We start from the raw sequence: 18,214 nt of genomic DNA on the forward strand, positions 1-18,214 counted from the left end.
GCCCCTGCCACCCCCCTGCCCCACGTTCCCTGGCACAGACCTGCTTCCCCCCCGCCCCGCCTCTTTGATATGCATCTTTTTCCCCCAAACAGTAGCTGCAGGATGGCCAGCCGAGGTCACGGATTTGGGGGGAGGCTGCGATCACCTGGTGGGACTCTATCTCCATGCAAACTTGCCCAATACGGATGTAAAACGCATCATTCTTCCCGCTCCGGGACCGCACAAAAGATGAAAAACTCGTTAGAGGCACCAAAATTTATATTTGTCTGGTTCAAACACTCAGTGGCTCAGCCAGGACGTGTTTTTTTACTAAATCCCCTTCGATTCCCACCCCCCTCCGGCTCTGACCACTGAAACAAACCGTAAAGGAAAACAGCCACTAAAGTCACGAAGTGCCAGGTCTCAAGCTGTCGTGGAGATTTGGCATGGGGCTTTACCATGCGGCATTCCCATTGCGGGACAGGGCTCAGGCACCAAAGATGGGGAACACAGGGGGCTCGGCAACGTCCTCGAACATCTTAAAGGGCGAGGGAAGCTGCGGAAGCAGCAGGTGGAAGCTGGGAGGGGGATGGAATTTCCTTTTCCTCCCCATTTCCAAGCTCCCTGCTCCATGGGCACTGGCTGTGGGAGCCAGGGGCGCCGCCTGCACCCTGCGCACATCAGCGGTGTAACCCACAGTCATGTCGGGTGCTGGCGCCAAGTCCAGTCAAACATGCAAAAAAGGTTGCTTTATTTATACATACGTTTTTAAACAGTGAGTGTAATTAAGCAGTGGGACGATTTGGCGAGCGCTGTGGCAGGGCTGAGAGCACGAGGACAGCTGCTCTTCTAAGGGGCACATGCACGCGCTTGCTTTGGCTCAACAGAAATTAATTTGGGGAGCCTGAGGGTCTGGGAAAACAAATCCCTGCTCCTCCCAGTACCTTTTGCCGAGTCAACGTGTGAAACGAAAGCCCAAACTCCTCCACTTTGGGTGGCCACTGGGCTTTCCAGCCCCTCCGCGTGCCATCCTGGGAGCAGCGGTGGGCACCGTGGGTACGGGAGGTGCTGGTGCATCCCTTGGGCCCCGGGGAGCCAGGTGAAATAGGGGGCTGTATCACGCCCTCCAGCTCTTTCTTGGTGGCTTCTACATCAAAAAAAAAAAAAAAAAAGATTTTTGCTCTATTTTACAGTCTGTATTAACGCCACGGGACACTGCATTCTGTTAGCAGTGGCCACGATGCACCTCTGGTCCCAGTTCTGCTCGTGCCACTCAAGGGAGATCTATCCCAAGGGATTTGATGCCCACGTGGGCTGATTTTAGTCATCTGCTGTGCGTGCTCGCCTTTGCACACCTGAGGAGCCCCGCTGCTTTGTAGACATCCTTTATAATGAATAGTATTCATATCCGCAGCACGCCGTTAACAGCTACTAATCATTTTATTACTCTTTATAATCTATTTAAAACACAATTAGAAAAAAATCTATACAAAGTTACAGCCGAAAGCACATTTTAGTTACGTTATAAATCCCTGAAAAACAACCATCTATCATGAAAACCGGCGCTCCTTCGCTCAGCTGACAGAAATGGATGCTGCTGGTGCTGCACCGAGGGAGGACGAGGTACGGGGGAGGGGGGACGAGACGACAGACCTCGGTGGGCTCCTCTTGGCCCTTCAAAGCACGACTCCTTCGGGCTTTAGCAGCAGGTAATCGTGCAAAGGCTTGGGCACCGGCAGCAAGGGGATAAGGCAGTGGCATTTGCTGCCAAACTTTTTCCGAATGGTGGAGCGGCATAAATGTTGCAGGGACCGGGCTGTGCCCGCCAGCTGGAAAAAGGACTCGTAGAATAGCTGGTGCTGCTGCAAAGAGAGGGGGGAGAGAAAACACATGAGCATCAGGTGGTTTTGGTTATTTAGCTCCTGATTAAGCCAAACAAGCCAGAGAGACTTTGGAGATCAATATCTAAGGGGAGGAGGTAAGAAACCCCTCAGCGATGTTTGCCTGTGGGTTAGGGATCCGTGCACAACGGCGGCTCCCGCTAGCAAAGGCTGGGTGAGGAACTCTCCTGTGGAAGCACACGAGAAGGAGCCCAGCCCCACTGCAGGCAGCGTTTGGGGACGATGCTTTCGCTCCCAGCATCCCTGCAGAAAGCATTCAAGCCGCCGTGGAAGAGACCTGCTTGTTTCTAAGAGGGGGAAACAAAGCAGGATTGGTCTGTGCAGCCTCAGCCTTATCCTGGCTGGGAATAAAAATCATTTCTCCCATCCCCTAGAACGTGCTGAAGAGCTTTATTTGCGTTTCAGCAGCCATCCTCCCTCACAGCCCAGCTAACCTGCGGGGCCAAGGCAGCCACCCGAGCTCACTCAAGAGCAGGCTGGCTCTACCTGTCTCACGGCTGGGGACAAGCCTTTTAAAACCACAATTAGTGGTGTGGGCTCCCACCGGGCAGTGGGCTGGCTCCCGGGTCACTTCCAGATGCTGGGATTGCAGGCCAGGGGCAGGAACGGGGTGTTGATGGAGATAAAGGGATGCAAAGCTGCTGAGATGAATTGAGCGCGCGGCGGTGCTTTGAGGACTATTCATTTCCCCCCCCCACCCCCCCCACCCCAAATGAAGTTTGGATGTGGAAAAAAAAAAAAAGGCAGCTCAGTGGGTAAAATCCCCTCCTTGAGGCTCATCCATCCCTGCCAAAACACCAGCGCTGTCTCACCTGAAACACCTCCTCTGGCACGGCCTCAGCCCACTTCTCGGAGATGTGGATTTGCGAGTAGGAATTGAAGAGGACTTCAATGATCTCTGGCACGGCCGCGCAGGACTTCAGCACCTAGATGTGGGTGACAGGAGGGGGGGTTCAGACTGAGGTGCATGTTCCAGAGGGGCCGAGCATCCACCTGCTGCAGCTGAGGCTCGTCCCACCCCACCACGGTCCAGGCTGGGACGGTCCCGTGTTGGTACAAGGCAGGTGAAGGGTTTGTCCTGGCACGCTTTGGAGATCATTCTCCATCTGTGAAGTGGTGGGAAGACCTGCCTTGCTGTGACACATCTTCCTCTGGATGTGGCCCTTGCTTCTTATTTACATTTTTGCCTCGTGCGTGCTAAGCCAGGATAATATTTTCTTTATTGTTTGATGTAAAATCAATGAAACGCAGAGCCATAAGGCGGCTGCACTGATGGCTGATGTACCAAGCCTGTCATTGACATCCCCAGACAGGAGAAAAATCCTCCTTGCCGGTCCTCTCCACCTGTTCTAGCTGCATCCCGTCCTTAGCCCTGCCTGCTTTTCCCCACGGGTGTTTTCATTTCCATCATTCCCAGCAGCATCACCAACCCTGATGCCACGGTCCCCTCTCCCTGCCCGGATTGGGAGGCTCTCCCAAACCCTCCCAACCCCTCGGCTTTTTATTTCCCGAAGCATCCCAACCCCAATTGCAAAATCCCAGGTGTGAGGGGGTGCGCAGGGGCTGTTTTGGGGTCGGTACCTTGACGAAGGCGGGGGGCCATATCTTCTGGGAGCCGTGGTTGAGCAGCAGCTGGATTGCGAGGTGGGGCCGCAGCTCCTTCTTGAAGGCGGCGCTTTGCAGGGCGCAGCCCAGCGGGGAGACGCCATTGTAGTCGATGGCGTTGACATCGGCCCCGCGCCGCAGGAGGAAGCCTGCCAGGCTGGCGTTAGCGGCCCCGCACGCCTTGTGCAAGGGGCTCCTCCGTGTCTCATCCCGGGCATCGATGTTGGCGCCGTGGGCAGCCAGCAGCCGGCAAAACTGCAGGCAGACCTCGCCAGTGTCCGGCGCCTGCCCGCAGAGGATGCCGAGGGCCGTCTCCTCCCGTGCGCTGCGCGCGTCGACGCACGCCCCATGCCGCAAGTAGAGACGGGCATGGTCATAGAGGCAATGCCTGGCTGCCACGTGCAGTGCCGTCTCCCCCCCGTCCTCACTGGGCAGGTCAACGATGGCCCTGTGTCTCAGCAGGAGCTTGGCGCATCTGCAAAGAGACGGGGAGGCTTGGGGGTGCACCGCCTGGATGGCTTTTGGGGGGCATGGGCTGGAGTGGGAGCCACAGGGGACAATGGGGTGGGAGATGGAATGGGGTGAGGATGGGGATCAGGCTGCAGCTGGGCTCCCATGGGAGTTGTGGCACTCAAGAGTTTTGGGAAGGAGCAGCAGAGGCTGAGGAGGGTGACTTTGTGCTCTGGTGCCCACCATGGCAGTAGTGCTTTGGGCAATGTCACTCTCTTGCTCTTGACCAGCATCATTCATCAATGGTCATCCCTGATCATCCTTGACTACCTTGACCATCATCATTCATGAATGGTCATCTTTGACCATGCTTGACTACCTTGATTGACCTTGACCATCTTCGGCCACCTTGACCATCCTGGACCCACCAGGGAATGGTGATCCTTGTCGCAGCTGTACAAATTGTTGGGCAGCACTGGGACGGGTACCTGTGGTTAGCCATACCTGCCAGGTCTCTCCTGGCCAGGTGAGGGTTGCAGGACGCATCTAGCCATGATGAGGACACACAGAGTGATTGGTCCGTTCATGCCATTGATTTTAGGGTGAGGGACCCCTTCCTGCCATCAATCTGTCAGCTGCAGTTTCATCTCCCGGCATGGCCGCAGCCCTGGGGTGTTATGGAGATGATCTACACAATCCCACCCCTTGGCTGACATCCAAGAGTTTCACAGCTGAAAACATCCCAAACCACTGCCTCCACCTTAATCTCTGCTGGGGCTGAGCTGACACGGAGGGAAACCCTTGGTAGCGCCTCTGTGCAGCAGAAGAGCTTGGCGTGGGTTTGCTTGGGTGTAAAAATGGATTCCTCTTCTCCCCTTAAGGGACTCAAACGCCTGCATTGGGCTCCTACCCCAGAGAGGACTGAAGGATCGTGTTTTCCACCTGTCTTGAAAAGAAACACTTTTGCAGATCGTTAAGGTCTGCAGAAACTGCAAAGTCTTGCCGTGTTGTTTGGCACCCAGTAAGGATGGAGCGGCAGCACCTGCACTTCCCAGGAGGAATAAATCAAAGTAAGCAATCCTTCCCATCCCAAATCATTGCTTCTACCTCTCCTTCCCCCCTCGCATCACTGCGCATGGCTGCAGAGAGGGGTCGTGGCTGCTGTGGAGCAGGAACACCAGTTCCCATCAGAGCTTTTCACCTGCATCCTTCTGACAGCAGACAGGGGTTAAAGATGCCTGGTATGCCCTGATGGGTTTGTTACATGTTTGTGGTTTGTTTGGTGTTGGTTTTTTTTTTTTTTTTGGTCCGTATGTGAGTAAACGGATGTGATCAGCCAGTCTGAATGAATCAAAGTGACTGCTCCATCTCCCGCCGGGAGCTGCCGGGGCCTGTCTCACGGCTCAATGTCACTGGCTGGGCAGGGCTGGTGGTGGCCGGGTCAGTGTGTGGGGCTGAGCTCACCGTTGTGGCGCGGACGAGTTATTTTTTGGAGGGGGGACAGCCCCACGTGCTGTCCCAGCAAGACCTTGAAAACATGGCAAGCTCGTGTTTCCTAAGAGAGGCTGCTGGGGAGGTGGGAAGCGTGGTCCTTCAGGAAACCTGAGCAGTGGCTGGCTGGAGTCTAGGGAGGTTTATCAACCTTTAAACCCCTGCCTGTTTTATTTTCCTCTAATAAGCTTTTCTGTTAGCTCGGGTATCACCCAGAGCCCTGCGAGAGGTTCTGGGCTGATACAGAAGCAAAGTGAGGGGGAGCTGTGGGGGAGCGGGGTCCCAGCCTGATCCCTTCCGCAGGAGGGATGGGGAAGAAGAGGAGGAAGGATGGTGCCAGGGCGTTGCTGGTTTTTCCTGGCCCAGATGAATGCTAATATATGTAGGGAAAATAATAATAAGAAAATAGCAGTAGTAATAATAATAATAATCTACTTGTATCTTTCTAGACCTGCAGCATCACCTCCTCTAAGATTTGGTAGGAGCTGGTGAGACATTCACCGTCCTTGGCAGTGAATGTCTGCAAATACCTCCTCAGGCCGCTTTTCCCGTGCGTATCAAGCCTGAGTTTGCCAGGGGAAAAAAAAACAAACAAACAAAAAAACCCCAACAACCCTGCAGGATCTGTGGGGACAGGCTATTTCTGCAGCCTTTGCAGGTCTAACGTTCCTAGATGCTGCCAGCTCACACTGGACCTCGCTGGAGGCTTACCCTGGGGACGCGCTTGTGGGTGAGCGGATTGAGCGTGGGGTTGTGCCAGCCCCCAAACCCTCAGATTCTTCCTCTGCAGTTCCCTTTTTGCTCTAAAACATGTTGAATCTCTTTCTCAAGCAATGGCTTATCTTGCTGAGGTGGGTTTTGTTGTTTGTTTTTTTTTTTTTTTTTTGGTGCTTGCTGGTGGGTAAAACTTTGTTGCAGGGAGTCTGTTGCTGAAGAAAATCACACTGCGCCTCGGTCGTGTTTACTGGTCTTGTCCGCCCTTGGCAGCGTTTGTAGCCCTAATTATAATGACTCTCTTGGGACCTCTCTAGGTTAGCTTAATCTGGAGGTCACAGTTAGCTCTGGCACCCTAAAACAAAGTATTTGGGGCAACCCAAGGGATCATTCTGCAGGGAAAAATGGAAAAAAATATATTTCTGACTTGGATGCAAAACATGCAGCAGCCCAGTCCAGGAGAAAAATATCCCCCCCCCCCCCTTTTTTTTTTTTTTCTTCTTTTTATAGATCATGTTTCAAGCATCTCTGCCCCTTCCCAGGCAACAGAGGGAGGCGGCTGTGCCTAGAGACCCTGAGCATAAGCACTGTGCCGGTTTTGGCAAGCGCTGTGCATCCAGGTAGCTCGGGCTGAAGGTTTACATCCGCATGGGCAAGCGAGAGGGAATATTCCCCTGCCCTTGATTTCCAGTCAAAGGGTGGTAGGTACATCATGGGTTGCCCAGCAAAGCCAAGAGATGAGCCCAGGCCCTCCAGCCCAGCATCCTCGCTCTGCCATGGGATTTTTCCCCTACCCAGAGCAGGGTGGGAGTTCAGTTCCTCTTGGCCTCCTGCTAGACATCCCAAATATTCTTCTAGAGATACCAGTATGGTAACGCCACCCTTCCCAGATGCTGTTTTGCTGGAGGGTAATTCTCACTTGTTACCAAGTTCAATGGCTAATTTGTTGGAAGAAACCCAAGACGGTTTATATTGAGTTTCCCCGCCCTGGATGCTCCTCCCTCGGCAAAGAGGGAGTGTTAATGAGGAGCTATAAATAAGGGGTGATCTGCTCCAGTTAATGGAAATGGTGGGCCCCCGTGAGGAGCATGCGGCTCCTGTTTGGATGTACGGGGCACCAGCAGGCACTGGGTAGATGCCGCTCATATTCCCTGGCTACATGCTCTTATTTTAGTTTCTAATCTCTGCCGATGAACTCATACACTCCAACACTTTGCCAGCATTTATGGCTTCTTGCTGTGTGTGTGGTGTTTTTTGTTTTTTTTTTTTTTATCAATGCCCTGTTGTTCACCATCAGATCAGACTAAATTCCTGTTAAAAAAGGGTCGGCTAGCCCTTGTTATTTTTTGAGGGCTTCTCTCCGATTTTCTGGGAATATCGCAAGGAGCTGGGCGTTTAGTTCAGCAGAAATTCAGACGCAGGGTGGCAAAGCAAACCAGTTTGTTTTCCATCCAGCCTGGTCCCATTGACCTGGCCAAGCAGCTCACCGGCAGCAGTGATACCCCTGGAGCCAAGTCCTCAAAAGCCACCCTGGCGCACAGCTAAGCCAAATTTTGACTGGTTCAAACTCACTTCCAAGCTCTTCCTAACTCATTTGAGCATGATGGATAAGAAACCTGAATGTCCCCTTGCTTGGGCAAGTCACTCATTAGGTCAAAGTCTCACTGATTTGTGATAACTGGTGTTAGTACCACAAGTTCGCCTTGCACTGGGATCCTGGCTCAAATAAGTGGGATAAAGTGATTTGGGTTGTTTCTTTTTTCCTTCTTCGCCCATCAATATATTCGGGGCGGACGTCAGTGCTACGTCGGTCAGGATGTGCCCGTTGCCCTCCTCTGCCCTCCCACTGCCAGGACAACTCCCGCTGGCCACGGCTGCCAGCGTCCCGGCGGGATGCTGCTCAGCTTGGGATGAAAAATGCCCAGGCTGGGAAAGTGGGATTTAGCTTGAACTGGGATGTGATGAATAACCAGCAGGAGGAGCAGGAGGTTAGGGCAGCAGAGGCTGGAGGAAAATTCCTGTCCCAAAATCCTGCTCAGGCACTCAGTTTTCTTAAGGAAGAAATCTCCTGTTTGTGTTTTTATCCCCTCCCTGGGGCTGGAGTGAGGCTTTCCCATCCTTCGCTTGGTTGTTTTTCGTGGCATCTGAGTGACCGTCTTCCGATCTGTCTGTGATTTATTGCAGGATTGATCTCGATAAGGGGCGGGGGGGGGGGGGAAACCCCAGCATTTCCCAAGCCTGGCTCTGAGTGCAAGGGTTATTCTTATTAATTTCCTGAAAGAAGGAGAAACGAAGCCTGTTTTTCTTTAAAAGATGAAAATCACAAGCCCAGAGGTGAACCGTGGCAATGTCAGTGCCGAGGGTTGGTCGTGGTGGGGGCTGGTTGTGCCGGCGTGGGGACAGCTCTGTTGCCGCAGGGTGACCACCGGCCCAGGAGCATCACTCTCTGCACCCCAAGGATTCCTGAGCTGTGGATACACGGCTGTCTGAGCCCTCGTTTTGGCAACTTCCAACTTGGGAAGCAGCTTCTCCAAAGAGCAGGGTCAGGCCTTGTTTTATGCTCTGTCTGCTTTTGTCCTCTCTATTTCTCGCTCAGGACCCATTAAGGAGCTGGTCTTCCCTGGTGCGGGGGGGGACGACTTCCCAAAATGATGGCTCCAAAGGCTCCGAGTTTTGTATTTTAGCAACACTAAATAGAGCAGAGGATGAGGCTTAGCACCAGATGATGCTAAATGCTGGCTTTTAAAATCCGTGGTCTTTTTTTATTTGTAGTAACGCTTCCTTCCCGCAGCCAAAAGTACAGCGTGCCTGGGCCGATGCTGGAATAGCTGTAGGGGCTGGATCCACCAATGGTGGCTTAATGCCCATCTCCCTGGCATTTGGGAGCCTTGCTATCTTGAGAGCGTTGCCTTTTTAGGTACCTGCCTTCCTGCTTTGCTTCTTTTTTCTGCTAATTCCTCCCCCGATGAGCTATCCTCATCCAACACCCCCTAAGGAAAATCTGTCCTGTCTTCTCGAGCTGGCTGCTCCCTACCCCGTCGTTTCTTGCACGGAGCCCCCTTGGACACCGAGTCTCCTCCTGCATTGCCTCACCTCACCGTCTACCTCCCATCCCTCAGAGCTGGAGGGTGGGAGCCAGAAGACAACTCCAGTTTCGGGCTCCCAGGGTGCAGAGAAAGCTTGAAGACATGAATGCAAGGGTATCACTCAGCCATAAGCCGAAGTTGCGCAGAGGCAGGGGTAACATCTTCTTTTCTCATCCCTTAGCTTGACTAAGCCCTCTTCCATCCATGGAAGGCCGGGGAAGGCGAGCCCTGGGGGATTTCTCTCCAGGCAAGCTCTACCTCGTTGCATGGGAAACCTGCCATCTTCAGAGAGCTTTTTCTGACTCGCAGATCTGAAGGAGGAGGACTCCACAAACGCAGTAGCGTCCGCCATCCCTTCTGCTGCGGGCACCGCGATGGGAGGCGGGGGCTGCGTCCCGCATCCCCACGATGTGCCTTCCCACCGCCCCATGCCTGCTCTTCCCCCCGCCACCGCCGGGAGAGTTGAAACTCTTCCTCTCCCCCTCAATTATTTTTATTTTTTTTTTTTCGGGGTGCCAATAAAGGCAAACTCCTTTAATCATCCCGGCTTTAAGAGGGAAACAGGAGAGCGCCAGGGAGAGAGTGCAGTGAATTTAGAGACTCATCTTACCCCACCATGTTAATTATCTCTGCTGTAAAAAAGAGGTCAAGGAGAGGAACTCTACTAAATAGGCCGACGTTGGCATGAACAGCTCCTAAAGTGAAGAAGGTAAGACTGAACTTTACTGGAACTTTTTTTTTTCCCATCTCTTCAAAAAGCTCCTAGATTAAAGCTCTGATATCCTTTTTGTTGAAATCTCATGGATTCTGAAGCTCAAATGGCTGGAAGGAAGCCCAGATAATTTTTTTTTATCCCAGTCACTGAGAGGCTCAAAGGTTTTAAGTCCTGCCCCCATGGTGAATTGCCGAGTATATAGGAATACAGAAGAACCCGGCACATAGGTGTTCTGGCCATTGTTATCGAGAGGGAGAAAAATAAAATAGCTCTCTATGTAGGTCAATGACCTGCTCTTTATTGTCAGTAAAAAATTAAGGATGACCTAAAATCTACTACTCAATGAAAAAAAAAATAAAATAATAAAAAAAAAAAGGCAAGGTAAAGTAGTCTCCCCCTAATCAAAGAGGAAATGTTTGTGTTACCTAAAGCTTGACCTCCTCAGTCTCTAACTTTAGCAAAGTCTTTGCGATTGAAAAGCAGTGGTCGAAACCTCAAAACCTGTCTGAAATGTCTATTAATTTTTGATCTTTCAAGGGAGTTGGCTTAGTTATTGTAGAAGCCCCCGTAGCGCCAGGTAGCGTAGTTAAGGGTCTCTCAGCATTTCCATTATAAAGCCCCAATATTCAAGGGCTTATAACTCAGCTGTTTCCACATTGCATCTGTCTGATCCCCGCGTCGCAGTTTGCTGGCTCACCTGCCATCTCCCTCCATCCTTCTGGGAGAAATAACATGTAAATTGGTGACGGTGGCTTAATTTTAATATAAATATATATAACACTTTTTTCCCCCCCACGCTGGGAAGCACTTGGTCAAAACCAGGACACCTGGACCTCTGTGGGCCATGGGGTCCTCTCCATGCACCAGGTTGGTTTCCGTGCCCCATCTCTATGGGGCGAGAGTGAAGCCTAAAATACCTCCCTGTGGCTTTTAGGATGGCTTGGGGTTTGGAGACTGAAGGCTTTAAGGTCAAAAGGGAGCTCAGGTGAAGGAATTTTAAAAAAAAAAAAAAAAAAATTAATGATGAGGGCTGCTGGTAGCACCCTCCCTTACTCATCCCTCTCCTTCCAACCCTCATTGCACCAAGGATGCGTTTGATTAATTCCTAGATTTTTGGCTGGAAGAGAATTTGATTGATACTTAATTTTTTTTTTCTTTTTGCCATCTTGCAGAGACTTGTATTTATAAGCCGGGCTCAAGATATTTACGCCTGCGAACCTTTTCGTCTTTAGCTGCTATTCTTTTGCAGGGCCCTTTCCCTGACTGCTGGCCCACGGCACGTCGGATCCGTAATGGGAGCCTTGCCTTCACCACCTACTCCTAGTTCAGCTTGCTGCCTGCCCAAAGGGGAGAGGATTGAAGCCAGGGTGGCTTTTTGCTGAAGCTGGCAGGTGATGAAATTCGCTACGGCCCTACGCAGTTTCATCAGGATATCAAGGGGCTGATCTCCTTATTTAAAAAACAAAAAAAAACCCACCCCAAAACTGCAAAAAAACCCAAACAGCAAAAACCCAGTTCCTTAAGTCTAATGATTTAGGCACTTAAAATCCTACACGTGTGCATGAAAAGCTTATTTTTCGAGGCAATGTTTATACTCATCTCTGCGTGATGCTGATCCAAGGTGAGAAGGGAGCAGATGCCCGTGGCCGAGCCTTAGCTCCAACTATAAACCAAGGTGGACCTGTATGTGGCTTGTGTGTTGGGGGGGTGTTGAGGAGGTTGGAGGATCGCTCCCCATCCCGCAGACTTCATCCCTTCGTTACAGCCCTGGGGCTGGGATTTTAGGAGGAGTGGGAGACCTTATGGGCACTGGCATCCCTTGCAGATGGGGTCAGCATGGGCTGAGGGGTGCAGGAGGTTGGGGTGACCTGTGTGGCCCGTGACTGGACCCATCCTCAGCATCTCCTGGGGGAAAGTGCGCTGGACCTGGGATGTGGGACATAGTGATTTTTGGGATAAATCATCACAAAAGGGGAGGAAGGAAAAGCATGTGGAGCTGGGCTGCGTTGCTCCTGTCCATGGGAAGGAGACCTGGGCTGTGCAACGTTCCTGGCACCAAAATGTCCCTTTTTGATCTGTGCTGCATGTGCCGCGGCAGCTGATACAGCCGGGAGATGTGGGAGTATGTGGGAAGCCTTGCCAGGGATCGTGGCATAATTTTTGCACCCCACAGAAGCAAAAGCGCTGGGTTCTGCGTGCAGGGGATGCGGAGGGAGGTTATCAGCTGAGGGGCGGGGGGCGGGAGCATGCTGATGGGGGACACTGTCCTTACCCCAGGGAGTCTTGGGTGGTGCAGAGGTGCAGCGGGGCCAGGCCCTCGTCGCTCCGCAGGTTGGGATCAGCCTTGTGCTTCAGCAGCAGCTCCACGCAGTCGGTGTGACCCCCCAGGCAGGCTTCGTGCAGGGGCCCACGCCCCCCCGGCGCCAGGTCGGGGTCGGCCCGTCGGCGGAGGAGATGGCGCAGGCAGGCGGTGTGACCCCAGCGGGCGGCGAGGCAGAGCGGGGTGGTCAACTCCTGCTTGTACTCCAGCGACCACAGCCCTGCAGGGAGGAAGAGGAGGAGGGAGCGGGGCTGATGCCTGGGGCTGACCCGCTGGGTTGCCGTCCCCTCTGCGCCAGCCTTGACAATAAATCACATCAAGACACTGCTTCTTCCATGTTTTTCTTTTAGCTCCCTGGCATCTCTAGGTATTTCGAAGAGCCCGGTTACAGCTGGTGGCTGCTCTGAGCGCTGTTGGCAAGACGGGAAGAAAAACTACCCCACTGAGTCAACATCCAGGAGCAGAATTTCAGATGGCACGAGGTGGGTAAACCAATACCTTACCCACAACCAGCTGCACAGGAGACCCTGCGTGCAAGACCTTGCTGGCAGGAGCTAAAAGGCAGCTCGTGAATTCCCCACCTGCACCAGGCTGAGCGTGGGATGCGTTAGGTTTGGATTTGGCTGGAGCAAAGGAAAGGACATTTCCCGGCAGCTCTGGGGCTATCCACAGATGCACAGTGCCTGCTGAGCATCTGGGGCTGCGGTACCCATCTGGCTGGGGTCGGGAGGAACCAGGTACCGCTACCCTGGGAGCGTCTCCTTCCTGCCAGATAGGACCAGGCTGCTCTTTCTGAGCCCCTGCACGGGGAATTTGGGCTACAAGCCCTCTTGCAAGCATGCCTAAGTCATGGAGTGCCCCATCCCAACCTGGAAAAACCATGTGGACATGCATTTCTTAAACTTCCCTGCCCCTCCGGTGGGTTAGTATGTGCAGAAGAGGAGAAAATACTAAAAGAAAGTTCTGAATGCTTATGCCTAAGTCTGCAGGGCACAGGCAGCTAACCAGCAACCAGCCGCCTCAGGAACAGCCTCTATAAAAGCAGCGTTAGGCGCTTAAATGCACCGCACCTCTCTGTTTTTAGGGTTAGTAAATACCTGGATTTTTTTTTTTTTAAATTTTTCTGGACTGGCCTTTAAAGGAGAAGTACCTGAGAGTCCATAAGAGGCTTGGCTTTTCACCTGCCACTCCAGCTCATTTTTATTGATCTCAAAAACCAGGTTGACATCTTGATAGTATCGGTCAGTCAGGATCTCGAGGCTCCTCAGGTCTCCCGTGACCAGGGCTGTGTAATACTTGGTGGCGGGAGCGTGAGCCGTTAGAGGATGCGCCGAATCCAATTTGGGGGAAATCTGTAGCTTTTCTGTTACAGGTCCCGGTAATTCACCCATTCCAGTGCTTCCCGTGTGCGTAGGTCCTAGCTGGGAGGATCGACGGGCTTTTATAGTTCATTGTTTCCATCCTCCTGGGCTCATTGTCTAATTATAATCCAGTTAAGGCTCTATTGTTGTTGTATTTATAACTCGGAGGGGTCAGGTGATAACAGGCACACGATACAATGAGGGTCAATCGGTCAGCGGGCTGTGTTGCTGCAGCACCTCCTGGATTAAATTGCTGATTTAATTGCAGGCAGCAGCTTGGGATACGGGTGTTTAGGCTGGGAGGGAAACAGTGCCTAGAATTCAGGAGCTGTAAAAAAGGAAGAAAAAAAAATAAATTATTTAGTCAGCTCCCATCTGCCCGACCCCGTATAATCATAGTTGTGTGCTCCGAGAAAATGTTTTTTGTTTTGTTTTTGTTTTTTTTTCTCTGCCTAGCATGGTATTTTTATTTTTTTTTTTTTTTTCCCTTTAATGGGCTCATACCTGTTTCCAGTCTCGTGGCTGCCCTATGGAAAAATCTGGGCAGCGTGCCAGCGGCCAACAAGACGCAGGCTGGCATGCTGGCACATCCCCGCAGGGATGCAAAGCACTTGGCAAAGGCCAGCGAGGTACAACCCCCCCCCCTCCCCCCCCCCCCCCCCAGTCCTGGGGCTTTGGCGGGGGTGGGGGGCGTGGCCACTCTCACCGCTGCTGCCTTGTATAGGAGAGAGAAAGCGCTCGGCCTCTGCTGCCATTTAAGCACAGGGAGGGATGTCAGCGGAGCGTCCCTGGCTCCCGCTGCCCCCGGGCCTGTGGCTCCTTTCCTCAAGGTCACGGGTGAAGTCCGCGGGGACGAGAATTAAACCTCCTCGTCTCGTGACTTGGTGGCTTTGCCACCAGCCCCAGGCTCTGGGTGACACAACTCCCGCTGCCTGCCAGCCCTCCCACCCCACCTCCCCGGGGAATAGAACGTGATCAAAGCAGATCTCGGGAAGGTGTTAAACTATATCGAAGCGACCAGTTGTGGAGGCATTGCTGGAACACTTCGTGGCTCCCTCCATGTGGAGTCATCCTGGGCCTGGAAGAAGTTTGGGACCTTCTCCATAGCCCCCTGCAAGCGGGGACCTTGCTGGGCTTCTGCAGGTGACCATGAGCATCCTTGTGCCAACACATCTGTATTGCAAGAGCCAGCTGAGGTTTCTCAGCACGGCTGCTTCCCTAACCCCATCCCTGGAGATCTTCAGGGCCAGGCTTGATGAGGTTCTGAGCAACCTGATCTAGTTAAAGGTGTCCCTGCTCACTGCAGGGGGGTTGGACTAGATGGCCTTTAAAGGTCCCTTCCAACCCAACACATTCTAGGATTCTACTCTATGATTCTATGACATCCAACCACCTGGCCCTGGAGGCCATGGGGGAAAGCGTGGAGCCACAAAAAATGCCACGGTGTGTCCATCCAGGATGGGGTTGCACTGAGCTGGGGGAGGTCTAACTTGGAGTCCTTGTGTAAAGGACCCCCTTCCTTGAGGTCCCTGTTGATGAGCAGCTGCAGCGGGAGCCAATTTAGGGTCAATTTATGTGGTCTTTCCTGTTTTGCTTCTCCTGCCGTACTCAAGGGTGGCCTTCCCACCTGGCTGGCTGCCTACAACTGCTCAGTTGGTGTGAACCTCCAGCTCCCATCACCTTTCTCTCTTCTTTTACCACTTGTTCCTGTTCTGCTCCCTTCGCCCTTCTGGTATCCACTGAACGACCTCCTAAAAGCATTGTTTTGGGATGAAAAATGGCCTCGTTATCCCCTGGGGTCCCTCGGCTGGCACAGGAGGAGGCGTGGAGCCCCAGGGAGAGGCACAGGCTGGGATTGTTTTCCCCAGGGACTTGTGGTGGGTGGTGTTTTCACAGCCCCTGGCTCCCTTTCCCCCTCCGCTTGTTAGCCATCCTGAAACATTTTTGCGGTGGCGTTGGAGGAAGCCTGCCTCCATGTGCCCTCGCTCCCACCCAGGGGATGGCCTTCCTGTGGCACAGACCACCCCCCCTCCCCGGCAGCCGGGTATATTTAGTGGGGAGTCTAGACCTTCTCCATCAGACGGGGACTAATTTTGCAACGGGGGTGTGTGTGTATGCGTGTGGCGTTAAACCGCTGTGGAGAGCGTGTTGAAATACCCTGTGACCCCTTCTCCTGAGCCTTTTAATCAGTGCCTATTTGCATACGACACTCGCTTTCTCGGGTCGCGGTAATGACAGGATTAACAGCGTTGCTGAAGGAGAGGGTTAAAAATAGCCAGGGCCAGCAAGAGCAGGAAGAAGAAGTCCTCCTGTAGCTGAGTGGCACAGATATATAAGCGCCTGAGCTCCTGCCAGCCAAGTCAAGTGCTTTTTCCACCGATGAGTGGAAAGTGATGTCAGGATGAAACAATATTCCCATGGTTTGAAGGGAAACGCAGCCGTCCAGGCGGGAGTGATTTACTGCCGAGAGGAGCTGGCAGCCAGGACCCCTGTGGAGAATCCTGGGGCTGGCCAGGAGAGGGGGAGAAGTCCCTGCTTGTGTTTAGAAGGAGAACAGGGGGTTTTGACTGCTTATAAACTACCTGTCACCTTCGGGCAGAGATTTTGGGTGCTGGGGGGAGGCTGGGACCCACCAACCCCCCTCCCACCTTTGCTCTGCCACTGCCACAGCCTTGGGCATGTCACCTCGAGCATCCCAGTCCCCGCGCCTCGAGGATCCAAGGGACTGATCCTGCAGCCAATTAAACCTGGGATGGTCCTTATGTGTCCTTACTTGAGCAGAGATGTTCCTCCGCAGGCTCGGGCCCTAGGTGCTGGCGAGGACGAGCACTTCATTAGCAGTACCCTCGCACTCATTAATCTCTAACGCGGGGGTAGTGTCTTAACCTTCTCCCCGCATCCGACTGTTTGCAGAGTACACCTCATTTAACAAAACATTAAGCATTTTACTTCCTCAGATCAAGTGTATCTATTAATAATGACTTAAATTGTCTGCGCTGGCTTCACATTACGAGGAAAACTCGTTGCTGGCACACGGAAGAGCAGGATACGCAGAAGCAAAATGACTTCAGCGCGAGCTCATTCCCCAGGTTGAGCTGCCGCATAACAACTTAGTCCTCGCACCGGGGAGATTTCAGCCCGTAATAACTTGCCCTGCCAGCTCAAAAAACCCCGGGAGCCTGCCTTAAAAAAGTCCAGCGCGTCCAGATGTGTCTGTGCTGAGAGCTCCCGGTGCCATCGCTGTGATTTACAGCCGCCCTCCGGCAGCGGGGAACGCTGTTATTTATTTTTATTTTTACGTTTTCTTTTCTTTTTCTTTTTTTCCCAGGGAAATTTCCAGTGTGATGAAGGAGCCCGAGGGCTGGCAGCCTGCGGCTCTGCCTCCTCCAGCTGCTTTCGAGTGTGGATGGCAATGCCTGACTGACTTAAAGCTTGCACCAACTCCCCCTCACCCCACATCCTTTACCCCCCAAAATAATTAAAACGAGCTGGCCGAGTGGCAGAGCTCCCTGCGATGGGGCAACGGCCGTGTCCCCCTCGGCGCCGTGGGGAGGGGATGCTGTGCCCACAGTTGGGGGACCAGGGGGTGGGCAGGCGGGATGGAGAGCCCACCACGCCAGGAGATAAACCATGGGCTGCCCAAGCCTACCTTGGAGGGACGGCGGCGTGAGGGTGGCTCTCCAGGGCGACGTTTGCTCTTGTCCCCAGGCCACCATCCCCGGCCGGGCAGCGCGGGGTGGGAGGTTTGAGCTCCTCTCTCCGAGCCAGGTGTCACCTTGCAAACAGCCAACCTGTTGCCAAAACGTCCCTACGTTTATATTTCCAGCACTCTCCCCCCCCACCCCCCATACCTCCCCCCTTCCATGTGACAGCGCTGCCCAGTTATGCGGCTGGTGGCTGAGCAAGGGGGTCAGATGCAGGATTAACGTGCCCCCCCCCGCCCTGGTGTGCCGTGGAGGTGTGGGGGGGGGATAATGCTTTGCACCCCCCCAAAAAAACTTTTGAGGCTGCAATTGCATGAGCAGAGCCAGCCGAGCAGCCGCCGCTGGACCAGATCTCCTTTAAAAACTGCCACCCAGTGAAATATAAACTTGTCCTGAGGCTGCATTGATTTTGTCCGGTTTTTATTGGAAATTAGATAATATTTAAATAGTGCCGAAACATTTCCCTTTAACAGCTCTATATAATACGGAAAGGAATTCTGTGCTATGCTGGTTTATAGTGGCCTCATTTGCCAGCCTTCTTTGCCAAACATAAATAATTTGATTCAATTAAAAAAAAAAAATACCCTCTCCAGTTTTCCTAACTGTGCAGTGCTTTCCTTCGTCCCCCCCTTCTCCCACCAATTATAGGAATAAAAAAAACTACAGCTCTTAGCTTAACTAAAAATACTCAGCTTCCCTTTCCACCTCCCCTCCCCTCGCGGGAGAATTGCAGCTGTGTTAATTATCCCCTGGGAATTCAGTCCTGGTGCGCATCCTCTTTTAAAGGCGAAGGGGAGCCCTACCAATTATTTAACCCCTCAGTAATGCGCTGGTGAAATGTCACGCCGGGTGCCAGCCTGGAAAACCGTCTCCGGCTGCCCCTCCGTC

The 18,214-nt window shown here is 52.9% G+C and overlaps 1 protein-coding gene across 2 annotated transcripts; it reads right to left on the reverse strand.

Moving 5' to 3' along the window:
• Positions 1 to 1,400: 1,400 nt before the first annotated feature.
• ASB18 (ankyrin repeat and SOCS box containing 18) lies at positions 1,401 to 17,409 on the reverse strand. Of its 2 annotated transcripts, none has more exons than XM_074594569.1 (6): positions 17,272 to 17,409; positions 13,412 to 13,950; positions 12,214 to 12,481; positions 3,462 to 3,960; positions 2,693 to 2,806; positions 1,401 to 1,838 (listed from the first exon to the last, which is right to left on the reverse strand). In XM_074594569.1, the coding sequence occupies exons 2-6, from the start codon at positions 13,650 to 13,652 to the stop codon at positions 1,656 to 1,658; spliced, it is 1,305 nt and encodes a 434-aa protein (XP_074450670.1). In that variant the 5' UTR covers positions 13,653 to 13,950; positions 17,272 to 17,409; the 3' UTR covers positions 1,401 to 1,655. The 2 variants fall into 2 exon arrangements, with proteins under 2 accessions (XP_074450670.1, XP_074450669.1); XM_074594568.1 differs by having other exon boundaries at positions 1,401 to 1,841.
• Between the last annotated feature and the right edge of the window lie 805 nt (positions 17,410 to 18,214).

This window comes from Larus michahellis, chromosome 7, assembly GCF_964199755.1.
Source record: "Larus michahellis chromosome 7, bLarMic1.1, whole genome shotgun sequence".
Taxonomy (NCBI): Eukaryota; Metazoa; Chordata; class Aves; order Charadriiformes; family Laridae; genus Larus; species Larus michahellis.

Bases quoted from the DNA above. Each gene is read 5' to 3' on its own strand.
- ASB18 (XM_074594568.1), bottom strand. From the start codon at position 13,652: ATGGGTGAATTACCGGGACCTGTAACAGAAAAGCTACAGATTTCCCCC. The intron at 12,482-13,411 runs GTACTTCTCCTT...TCCTCCCTGCAG, and splicing joins AGCCTCTTATGGACTCTCAG to GGCTGTGGTCGCTGGAGTAC. The intron at 1,842-2,692 runs GTGAGACAGCGC...CTCTCTTTGCAG, and splicing joins TGCCAGAGGAGGTGTTTCAG to CAGCACCAGCTATTCTACGA.